The following is a 13,051-nucleotide window of genomic DNA, read 5'->3' as shown; positions in this document are numbered from 1 at the left end:
TTGGGCGTAATATTCTGAAGTCCTCTTAATGCAAAAATTTTCAGACCCTTGGTGAACTGCTATACCAAATTTGAACATTTTTTGCCGATTAGTTTATGAAAAAGCTGAGAAAACGCAGATTTGGGGCGTATCTTTAAAATTTTACCAAATCCGTGCTTAGTGCACTTCTAGAAGGCTAACTGAACAAACCTGCCAAATTTGAACGTATTTGTTTCAGTAGATTATTAATGAGTGAATGATAGATAGATAGATAGATAGATAAAAGTACAAACAATATATCTCATTGGGAAAATAGAATGATAATAATCCAAATCACAAAATCTCAATGAAAAAAGAAACAACAAATTTAAATAATTGAGAAGAATAGGAGTATTCTATAGGACTATTTGAACAAGAACGGACGCCATTTTACAGATGCTATTTCTCCAACGTAATTAATAACACTACAATATTTTCCTCTCTCAAAATTAACAAATTGACAACGTTTAAGGTACACACTGGAAGAAATTTGTTGAATTTCGTTCACAAATGAGTGTGTAATTGTTATTCCAAATTATTTATACTTCTTTACCCAACCCTGTATAAGAGCCCTGTATAATTGTTTTCAAAGTTTAGTGTTAAGTTTGTTTTTGAACATCAGAACCTGACTAACCCACTGTTATCCTATTATATTAAGCGAGCAATTTATGTATGTTTATATCTGTTTATTTATGTTCAATGGATCTCGAAAAACGGCTTTAACGATTTTCACGAAATTTGGAACATAGTAGGTTTATGACTAAAAGTAACGAGCGAAGCTCGGTGCCCCGGTATTAGAAGTTAAAACAAAGCTCGAAAAAATCCAAGATTACAATGCAAATAATGAAATAAATAAATGATTATGAATTATATATTAGTGAAATAAACATTCAATTTCAATTTTAACATTGAGACAGTTCTCAGTCAATATAATCAAGCAAAGAATCCCTGCCCTGGTAATGTGTGAAGGGTAATATTGCTATAGTCGAAAAGTTAATGATTCAGTACTTTTAAAGATTCAAGATTTTAAATCATGATTAAGTTATTCTGAGTCTTACTACTATTTATGCAATAAATGATAGCCTATATTAATCTAGGTGAATCCTAAATTAATCCGATTACTTTTACAATAACACTTTAGTAAACGGCGGAATGAATTTGATAAGTCTTACCTGCCATCTCTCATGAAAGTCTTATCATTGGTAGTATCCCAAATGACTTTACTTTCTTTGGAATCATGAAGGCGAATAATACCATTTTTAGTACCTGAAAGGAAATACCTCTCATTCCTAGTAACCCAAGCTAAAGATGTGACTGGAGATTTCAGGACTGATACGGATAACATTCTGAAACATCAACCAAAGTGAACATTTGAGTATTATTCATGCAAATTATTTTCTTGGAAATAATCCACAACCACACTAGTCATATTCAGTCATCTCAACTAATTATCTACTTGAAAATAATCCACAATAGTGACGGAGAAGAAAAATATTATTTTATTTTTATACATCCATATCTACATTATAATTTATTATGTTTGAGCAATTATAAATAATTCATTTTTTCTAAGAAAACATCGCAATTCGTGAGGCAAGAATATTGATTTGCCCGCCGATTGAGTAGCCAAGCCATCTGTGTAGGGATTGTTTTGTTTTTCTCTTCGAGTCTTCGAATAGCTGCGGTTGAAATTCTCTCAGTACCTTAAAAGAGAAAATCTAGAGGTAACTGAGAAAGATACGTTCATTGAGCGTCTTTACTGTTGAGCCCGTGTCCCGTATCAATCTACTCAGTCCTGTCCCCTGAGAACTCATCACGTATCAGCTATTCATTTGATTTTTTTGAATAATTCGCTTTATTGTTGTTGCTAATAATATGGCCAAAGAGGTCACTAATGAGTCAACAATATCAGACTTTTCACCTCTCAGTTATCAGTTATGAATCGGAATGCGCTCGCGGTAGTTCAGTGTTCAGTGAAATGTGTATTAATGTTTAAAATTACTATATATACATTATTGTGTATATAATATTAAACAGTTAATTGATATTAATATTATTTTGTAATACAATTCAGTAATAATTGAACATAGAAGTTTAGTGGAGTGTATAGGTTTGGTAAGTTCAGTATGTTTCTTAGATAAGTGTGTATTAGTGAATTAAAAGACAGAGAACAATGACATTGAACGAAGTAAATAATTCATTTAAAAAAGTGTTTACTTAGCCATTAAAAGTTAAAAAGCAAATGAAAGAATTAGGGCCAGTATCCAAATTAATCCAAATATCCACTTTTGTGGTACAATATCCAAAGCATACCCAAGGTATGGGGTTGTTTCCATTTGATATATATATTATTCAATCAAATATTTATTTACTGGTTTTTGTTTAAAGTAATATTAATTATTGTGATAATGTGATGCACCAAGAATGAGTGTAGATACTGGCATCGATGAGTTTCATCTGCGCTGTATAGAGACCATTCTCTACTGCACTAATCCAGTAGCCAATCAGAACCAGGTCAAGGTCTTTATTAGTCTTCAATGTTTGTTTCCATTACATTATAGCTTTTATTTATAATACCTGACTGCTATGACGCAATTTAATTGTTCAAAAGTCTTTATTAGCCCTGAGTCCAACCACATAAATTGACTACGCGCCGCCACTATAACTACACCTTAGTGAGATTAACTAGGGTTAATTGATTGAAAACATTGGTTTTATTTGTAATATACTACTTGAAATAAATATTGATGTAATTTAATCCATGAAAAGCTATTGGCATTGCAATATCCACTTTTTGTGATGGTCTCTAGAAAAAGAGTGATAGTCTCAAGTGCCTAGAGAAAAGAACTTATTGCTCATTTCATCGATTTACAAGAAAAAGCGTTCGAGTTGTGGAGATTGATGTAAAATAAGAATATAGATAGTGAAGAACTTCACTTTCATCACTCATTTCTTAACATTACTACTTATGTTAGCAACATTTTGGAATTTACCAAATTGACCAATTTGGAAGTTGACCAATGTCAACTAACAGCAAAATTCACAAATGTTCGTATTATATGAATAGATAAACTTAGGGCAGAATGTGCTGACCTAAATTTCAATCATCAAGAGAGGAAAGAGTATTCTTATTATCATAAGACTGAAGTCTGAAAATGCTCAACTGATGTGTAAGGAAAGAGAAGATAAATGAGTTCTTTTAAATTGGAATACAAATTTGGTGATTTGTACATACACAAATCATTAGAAATATTTCAAAATAGAAAACAGGGAAACTCGAAACTATAATTCATCTCTTGAATTTCATGTAATAGATGAAATATACATAGAAATTGATAGATTATTTTGAATTTGTACCAGGTATTTTCAGTGGATGAGGCTACTAGAAAATGCATGTAGTTACTTGGGAGCTTGTGTATTGTGTATGTGTATTATGTATCTTATTTATTGTTGTTACATTAAATGTATAGGAGTTGAAGGAAAGTCATGAATTCAATACAAAGAAAATAGTGTTATAAAATAGACATAAAAGATTATTACTTTGGAGCAGGAGCAGGGGACCATATTTTGATGACTCCATCATTATCAGAGCTCGCCACTATGGAACCACAAGCACTGAACCTGCATTGGGTTACAGGGGCGTGGTGCTCATTCATTTCCTCCTGAAACCAAGAAACTTCATTCAAATCAAACGAATCTAGGATTGAATTCTATATGAAAACCAGCTACTAGATGGGACAGTGATGTTTTGTGATTTACGAAGATTATAATAATAATATAATCTGAGTACAAGAATAAGTTTAGATGCTGTGCAACAGCGAATACGTATTGAATCGTTTAGTATATACAGAGTGTCCCACCAAGGTTGTAACAGCCGTTGACCATAGATTCTACTCGACATTTCTGACAAAAAATTTCCAGTAAACTTTTTTCCTATCGACCTTAGTTTTCGAGATATATCGATTTTTCGATATTTTCAGAATATGCCTACTTCCGGTCATTAAATACTCAATAACTGGAAAACTACTGGTCGAATTTCAATTTCAAGGGTATTGTTGCAAAGAGAAAAACATTTCAAACAAGATTAATGTAATTTTATCTGTTGTTAGATATTTTGTAGTTTTTTAATCGGGCTTAATCTTTAAAAAATGCTATTCTTCAAATTCAAAGTCAAATTTCAAACAGATTTTTCTCTATTTTTCTCCGGGTAATTATAATAGTGGTTTCAATATTTCAAAAACTTTTCCATTTCATAAGTTTCCGAATGAGTATAAATTCGAAAAGGTAAGTTCCATGATGAAGTGTTCAAAACTGCTAATATCTGGAATGTACATGCATCAAGTGGTGATCCTAAAAGGGTGAAATCACCTGATTATTGCATTATTTTCTGTAGTACATAGCCTGAATCCTATATAAAATATTAATCATACAATTTTACAAGATCCAACAAAATTTATTCATAGAATAATAATTCAAAATAGATGAATGACAGAATTAAAAAAACTAATGACAATCATTCAGATGGTAATCAAGTTACATATCATGCTCACTGCTTACAGGAATTCAAAATAGCCTCCATTTATGTTTATGCAACTTCTGCTGCGTTTCATCAAGCTTCGTTGGGCCGTGTCTTCATTAATTTAAACGTCAATCGAATTCTGAGAATCAGATCCTCCCTGGTCTCTACAGGTTCTCTGTAAACTTTACTTTTCACAACCCCCAAAGTCTATTAGAGTCTAGAGGCTATAAGATCAAGTGAGCGTGGTGGCCAACTTACGGGTCCATCTCGGCCAATCCACCGCCCAGCATAATTGTTATCAAGCCACCCACGGACGTTTCTAGCATAATGAGGGAGGCATCCATCCAACTGGAGACACATATTCTGCCTCAAATTGAGAGGCACGTCTTCCATCAATTCGTGAAGCTCATTGACCAAAAATTCCATATAAACTTCACCATTTATTCTTGCAGGGAAAATAAAAGGTCCATGTATGTGTATTGTGGAAATTTACAGCACCAGTTCTTGTGAACGTACTTTTATCTGTGCTGTCAATAAAATGTTTGAATCACATTCTTGTGCTAAGATCCAACGGCAAAACTGCATCCTTGAAACAGTATCAGGTTCATTCAACTCTTAAACTGGGTATCATGAAATGGTCGAAAGTTATTCTTCTTCTATATTCTTTGAACTATTCTTGAAACATCCAACATCCCAGCTGCCCACCGGATGCTGGATCAAGGATTCTGCTCGAAATACTTTATAATAAGATTCTCAAAAGCTTCAGAAATTAAGATGGGCTTCTCGTACCTTGAAACTGATCCTAGACCCTTACTATCTTGACATCTGTCAATCTTGAAAACGTGTTATGAGATGGGTGTTTTCGGTTAGGAAAACGTCTCCTGTATACTCTCTCTGCCTCTCTTGAATTGCATCCACACTCTCCATACATAACATGTTCAAGTACTCAATCATGATAAATTTCATGATAATGAACGGGAACACTTCTCTACTAGACAAAGTTGATACATATCATGCCAATTAACTGAAAAGTATACTGAAAATTGGCTGAAACATACACTTATTGTTATTTTATTCAGGATTTATGGTACAGGAAATAATGCAAGCTATTGGAAAAGTCATATCATTGTAGAATGTTGAAATGTTGGTTAACCCTTCTACTACCAAGCGGGGTAATTGGATTACCCCAACCCACATTTTGTCCATTTTTTTGTAGATAATGTTGACGTATTTCATTGAAACATTGAGTACTTGTTAAAAACATATCACTTTAGTTGTTTTTTCTCATAAAATCATTTCATTCCTCTTATTTTTCAATTATTAGCAGATTTATCCTTGGGGTAACTCTATTACCCCGCTTGGTATTCCATGTCATGCAATTTTTTGGTATATTCCATCTATTATCGGAATACATAAGATATAAATTTAATGTTCAATTATCATTTTTTTGCCAAACCTGATTCATAATGATCACTTAAAATCTAAATTTGAAAAAATTGCTTCTCTATAGCCATTAATTATTTGACAACATTTCCCCTACATCTATATGATAGAATGCTCAATTTTTTTGTCCTGTCAGTTTTTGATTGAAAACATATTTTTCAACAAAAGAAATTTATTTTTTATTGAAATATAATAATAATAATAGAAGCCTTTATTGGTTCCCAACACTATACAATAATACAAAATAATATGTAGAAAGAATGAACATCTTTGCTAAACTGAAAATATTAAATAACATTACTGAATTAGCAAGCTTTTTTTCAAATAGTCCAAACTCCATTATTAGTATACAAGATTAAAAAAAAAGAAAATGCAAAAATGTTCTTATCATTTTATTTGTGGAAACCAGGTCCTCTATTGGACATAGGCCTCTCCCAGGTTCCTCCATCTATCTCTATCTTTTGCATACACTGCCCACCTATCCCCAGTCACTTTCACAATGTCGTCTTCCCATCTGAATCGCTGTCGTCCAATTTTCCTTCTCCTCCAGCTGGGCTTCCACAAAGTTAGACTCTTCGTCCACCTGCCATCCTCCAATCTAGCGACGTGACCTGCCCACTTCCACTTCAGAGTCTTGATAGTCTTCAGTACATCGTCCAATTTTGCTATCGCCTTGATGGATGTATTCCTAACTCTATCTAGCCTCCTTACGTTCAGTATACTTCTTTCCATCGCTGTTTGAGTTCTTGCTATTTTCTGTAGTACTGCTTTCTTTAACGCCCAGGTTTGGGAGCCGTAAATAAGCGCGGGAAAAACACAAGTCTTTAATATCTGTGTCTTCTTAACAGTACTAATCTCCTTATTCTTGAGAATACTTTTCAATGACCAATATTTCCTCCATGCAATTGCACACCTACGTTTCACTTCTTTGTCGGTTCTGTCAGTGAAAGCAATCAGTTGTCCTAGATAAATAATCTCTCTTGACCAATTCAATGAACAGCCATCAAGTGTTATGTCTACTGTTTCCCTATTAGTCATGAGATGTGTTTTCCCTGGATTTATAATGAGCCCCGCTTTCTCACTTTCAGCAGCCAAGCTGGTTATCATGATTTTTAGTTCCAATGGAGATTTGGCGATGAGAACAATGTCATCCGCAAAACGTAAATGATTTAGATATTGTCCTTGGATATTCAAACCATACCTATCCCACTTGAGACCACTAAAAATGTTTTGTAGAGCGGCATTGAAGAGAGACGGCGAGAGTGGGTCACCCTGTTTCACACCTTTCTGCACGCTGAAGATCTCTCCTGGTGAATCTGATATTACTCGTGCTGTACTATTGTTATATACGTCCTTTATTATATTTAAGAAGGTTGCTGGAATCATTTCAAGCGACGTGAAGAGGAATGCATGTTTCAAACTATCAAATGCCTTTTTATAATCAATAAAGGCCAAGTAGACACCTATATTGAATTCCTCACATTTTTCTATGAGTTGACTAACTGCTTGAAGATAGTCAATCGTTGAGAATCCACTTCGAAATCCCGCCTGCTCGACTGGTTGACGCTCATTCATAATTGGTTGTAGGCGATATTGTAGCATTTTCATGAAGAGTTTCCCGAAACAAGATGAAATGCTTATTGGTCGATAGTTGTTGATGTCGTATTGATCTCCTTTCTTGAACAGTAGAATTATGTCTGATGTTTTCCACTGCTGAGGTACCGAATGTTCACTGAAGATTCTATCAAACAGACTGATTATTGTTTCTGAAGAGATCGAGTACAGTACTTTCAGCATCTCGTTTGTTATCCTATCGCCTCCTGCCATGGTATTGCTTTTCAAAGTACTTACAACTGTCTTCAGGTCACTTTCTTCAATTGTTGGTACTTCTTCCTGCAAATTAATCTGCTCCAATACAACAGCGCTCTCAGATGTGTCCCGATATAGCTCTCTGAAGAATTCAGTAGCATTTTCAGAAATACCTTTCCTATTCCTTACAATCCTGCCACGTCTATCTTTGACTCCAACTTTCCATTCTTTACCGTCAAACAATTGTTTTCTCAATTTCGTTGATCCACTGGTGTCCAATACATTTTTTATAATTCTGTCTTCAAATGTCCTAATATCCTTTCTAATATGGTATCTTGCTAATTTGCAAAGCGTATGAAACTCAATTCGTTCATGGAAACTTTTGTTCTTTTTCTTCTTCATTTCTTCTCTTTTAACAATCAATTCTTTAGTTTCATTGGTTATTTTCCTCATCTTTGTACTTATTATAGGTTCAAAAGCATTTTTTATGATGCTTTCCAATCTATTGTAGCTCTCTTTTAGACATACACCTCTTTGTTCACGCCAATTCTGCAATTCTAATTCAAATTGTCCTTGTTCATTTGCTTTGAAAATATTCCCTACTACTTCTTCATTCCATTCTCTTTTTGGCCTCCTTTTGAAGCAATCTTTTGTCAATTCAATGGATATGAGTCTGTGATCTGTATAAAATTTCAGACTCCCTGAAACCTCAAACTGCTTCACAATTCCATTGTGCCTAGTCAGCACATAATCTATTTCATTTTTAAACAATTGATTTGGTGAAATCCAAGTCCACTTCTTACCAGCTCGTTTCTTGAAGAATGTATTAACTATTCTTAATCCTTGCTCTTGACAGAAATCCACCAGTCTTTGTCCAGCTTCGTTCCTTGTCCCATAGCCATATTTCTCTACTGTAAGCCTCTCACCCTCTTCCTGCTTTCCCACCTGACTGTTGAAGTCACCAATAATCAAAGTTATATGTTTCCAATTGTTTCTTTCCCTGCTTAGAGCTGCGGTGAGTGAATTGTAAAATGATTTGTGCTCAGCTTCCTCAGCCATTGAAGTACGAGCATAAAATTGGTAAATATATAACAGTTTTCCCTGAGTTTTCAACTTCAGCAATGCTATTCTTTCGGATATACCTTTGAACTCTACGATTTTCGTCTTCAACTCCTTTCTAACAAGGAATCCAACACCTTTATGACCTGGTGTTTCACCAAAATGGTAGAAAATGAATCCACTGCTCCTTTCAATTATTTTTTCGGAGTGTCTCCTTACTTCTGCTATACCAAGGATATCAATGCTAGATTCCTTCAATGCTTCCTCTAGTTCGATGAGTCGATCTTCTGTCTTGAGTGTTCTTACATTGAGTGTGCCTATAATTAAACCTGAGAGGTTTTGGTCTTGATTCCCCTTGATGACCAGTCGTTCTGGGGAATAACTATTTCCTGAATTCCTTACTTTAGATATTGTTCTCTTGTTTTTGTTGGTTGGTAGCCTGGTTTCCACATTTTCCTATTCATCCTGTTCTTCTGTTTCTTCTGATCTTGAATCCTCCTTGCGTTTTGCTTCCGATTGCTCGTTTTGACGGTCTTCTTCTTTAGTTTTATCAATATTTTTTGTTAGGAATCTTTCAAGGCTGTTTTCATTGGACTTTTTCCCCTTCTTCTTTGTCTGACGATCACGGGATTCCTTGCATTCTCCTTGTTTTGGACTCGGTGATGCCTCTTCACTTCTCGCTCGCTTAGAGGAGTTTGACTCTTGCTTTTGCAATTCCTCCAGGGAAAGAAGGGTACCATCAACCTTCAACTTATCTCCAATCATGAAAACTTTCCTTCCTTCTTTTTTAAACTCAAAAGGTGTGGGAATAATTCCTTCCTGATAGCCCTTGTCTCAACTGAAAAGTCCTCCTTGATTTGAATATTTTTAAATTCTTGTTTTTCTTGAAGCTTTCTTTTTCCTCTCAATATCGTGTTCTTCGTTATGAGTGAATTGAATTTCACAATAATAGGTGAGTTCTCCTTATTCCTGTTTTCCACAATTCTCTGATGAAATTCCCGTTGAAATCAGGAACCAGAAACCGCAAAATGTTTATTACTTCTTGATTCATAGTGAAAAGCTCTTTACTTCCAACACCGAAAAGCAACAAGTTAAACTTCCTATCTCTTTCTTCATTTCGTCTGTCCTTATTCGAACTTTCTTGCTTTAGGCGGGAGATTTCAACTTTAATCTCATCTATTTCTTTTCGAAGAGAACTATTCAATTTGTCGACCTTCTCATCCAAATCATCTAGCTTCTGTAGTTTTCCTAGAATTTGATCTAATTTATCCTCAATCTGCGTCATTGCGTACAGCGGTTTGTTAGTTACGGTAATAACTTACTCTACTTGACTTATGAAAACTCCATCGACGAAATTTACGCAAATTACCGACTACACCTCAGTCCTATCTGGGGATGAGCTGCCGATCCAACGGAATTGTTGGACTAAAGATGCACAACACTCAATTACGCCGCCCTCTCCTGAGGGTCGAGCCGTTACAACCCAGACTTGGATGAAGATGAAGCGATACTTGAGTAGAAATCGATTCCGATGTCAACAATCGATCCACTGCATGACACTTCGATACTAGCCGGCGAAATCGACTCGCTGTCACTGCCTAGTTCGCTGTCAAGGTCGCCTGTACTCGACCCCTTATCTCTGACTACGCTAAAAATAGCTGCTGTCGTAGAAATGTAATAGAATGCCGGCGTCGGGAAAATGGCGTCTCTGTGGAGAATGTTTATGCTTTCAACAAAACTACGGTAACTACTTACGATTTTTGAAACGGATGTTCAGGAATAGTATCACAATTCATACTTGAACTACGATAACACACTTTATAAATTCGTTTTTCAACTTAACATACTTAATTTGTCAAAAACTTACGGAGCAATCCATTCACTCAACTAACCGTGTAGCGCAGTGCTCTATTGAAATATATAATTATATTGAAAGATTTTGTAATTCATTTCATAGATGAATTAATGGAAAAAATATAGAATAATTATATAAAACAGAAATCTTGTTGGGGTAACCCAGTTACCCCACTTGGTATTTCGTGTATGTGAAAAACGTTGGTAGTAGAAGGGTTAAAACTTGTGAATATTGTCAGAGATAAATCAGGTGATATCACCCCTTTAGGATCACCACTTGATGCATGCTGTTTGTGAATTTCCTCATTTTGAAGGTATTCATTCCAAATATTAGCAGTTTTGAACACTTCATCATGGAACTTACCTTTTCGAATTTATACTAATTCTAAAGCTTATGAAATGGAAAAGTTTTTGAAATATTGAAACCACTATAATTACCCGGAGAAAAATCGGTTTGAAATTTGACTTTGAATTTGAAGAATGGCATTTTTTAAAGTTTAAGCCCTAATAAAAAACTACAGAATATCTAACAACAGATAAAATTACATTAATCTTGTTTGAAATGGTTTTTTCTTTCCAACTATACCCTTGAAATTGAAATTCGACCAGTAGTTTTCGAGATATTGAGTATTTAATGACCGGAAGTAGGCATATTCTGAAAATATCGAAAAATCGATATATCTCGAAAACTAAGGTTAATAGGAAAAAAGTTTACTGAACATTTTTTGTCAGTAATGTTGTGTAGAATCTATGGTCGAAGGCTGTTACAACCTTTGTGGGACACCCTGTATAAATTGCAATGCGTATCATTCTCAAAAATGTGGGAGCGTGTATATTGTTAGTTATTTCTCTCAAATCACAATTTTTCAATTTCTATGAGTTTGAAGTACAATAAATACAATAATTGTATAAAAATATGTCAATTTCCTTATTATGGATATATAAAATGAATAGATTTTTTTAGGTAAGGTAAGATGAAATAAAATTGAAGAAATCTCAACTAAAAAATCAATTTCATACAAATCGATAAAATAGAAAATCTCATCATTTCTATGATCAGATAAAATTGAATTAAGATGAAATTTTTATTGTTTAAGACGAAAGTACAGCATTCTGTTGAAAAAATGCATTCCCTCATGAAGGGAAAATAAGATTATTTAAATGAATCAAATCCTTGCTTTCTAGTAGCTGTAACCTCAATGGAAAAAATGAGCAAACTTAATCATTCACATTCAATTTTAAGCAGCATCCGATTTTTTAAATTAATTTTCTTCAAATATAAAAATCAGACAAACTATCAGTTCAGATAAAAGCTAGGAAAGCTATGAACATCTTGACTAAACATTGTTGAAAGTCTAGTAAGGCTCAACTCACACTTACGCGACTCAAGTCGAGTAGAGACTGCGACTCTAGTCTCCTCTCGACGCAGCATGTGTTTTCAAATGGTGACACTTTCAGACCAGTAAGGTCGTAAGGTCGAGAAACTGCAGTATCCTCGACTGGAGTCGTACGATTCGAGTCGAGGTAGTGTGAGTTCAGCCTAAAAGTCTGCTCAGAGTCCAATAGTCTCACCTGGCTGAGAAGGAGATAGTTGTCATGTCTATTGGACTGTTTGACAGGCCTCCTGTCTAAATTATCCAATGAATTGTCACGAACCGATCCACTGCCACGAACCCGAGATCTAGCATCCAACGACGCCGATCTCTTTGACGAATTATGGCTACCATCCGAGCTGTTAACAAAAAAAAATCATGTTCAAGATGAGTTTGATGGCTGATAGTGCAACGTCTTCTTCGTCAATATTTTAGAGTTGGACGTCGAGGTGCAATCAAAATACCGTACTCCGATGGGTTGTAGCGTTTAGATGTACTGGTTCTGGTATGAAAAAGGAACCAGCAGGATGACATGCTGTAACGTTGAGTATGTCACGTCGCTCGCTTCACCGCATCTTACATGACGACTTCAAGTTCCATCCGTACAAAATAATGATCGTCCAGCAGCTTAATGAAGGGATTTTGCAGCGCCGAGAGTTTTGTCGTAAGTGGATGAAAAGTTTACGAACGATCCCGACGCTACAGATTTCATGAGTGGAGTGATGAAGCACATTCTATATTAAAACAATAACTACATATTACCTTTCTGCCCATTCAAGTTTAATAACATTTTAGGTTTTTTTATCCTTACACAGTTTGACTATACGCCAGCCTATGAGTTTTGGAGGAGCGATATTATGATTTCCGGTTTCTGAGACGTGATCAGCGGACTACACTAGAAAAGTTGACATTTTTTACCTCTCTAAATCAACGAAAGTGGCGTTGCAATTTTTTACCTTCTGGCTTCCTACTAGAT

General features: G+C 34.9%; 1 protein-coding gene across 3 annotated transcripts in view; it reads right to left on the bottom strand.

Annotated features, from left to right (window-relative positions):
• The window catches only part of LOC111063741 (WD repeat-containing protein 91), a 117,371-nt gene that overhangs the window by 60,164 nt on the left and 44,156 nt on the right, over positions 1–13,051 (bottom strand). For all 3 annotated transcript variants that reach the window (XM_039434098.1, XM_039434107.1, XM_039434096.1), the window contains exons 8-10: positions 12,275–12,434; positions 3,559–3,680; positions 1,191–1,364 (exon numbers count right to left, since the gene is read on the bottom strand). In XM_039434098.1, the coding sequence (XP_039290032.1) occupies positions 1,191–1,364; positions 3,559–3,680; positions 12,275–12,434 (456 nt within the window). The remainder of the gene's footprint in view (positions 1–1,190; positions 1,365–3,558; positions 3,681–12,274; positions 12,435–13,051) is intronic.

This window comes from Nilaparvata lugens, chromosome 1 (assembly GCF_014356525.2).
Source record: "Nilaparvata lugens isolate BPH chromosome 1, ASM1435652v1, whole genome shotgun sequence".
Classification (NCBI taxonomy): domain Eukaryota; kingdom Metazoa; phylum Arthropoda; class Insecta; order Hemiptera; family Delphacidae; genus Nilaparvata; species Nilaparvata lugens.
Note: the sequence above shows the minus strand (reverse complement) of the source record. Positions and strands in the feature narration are given on the sequence as shown.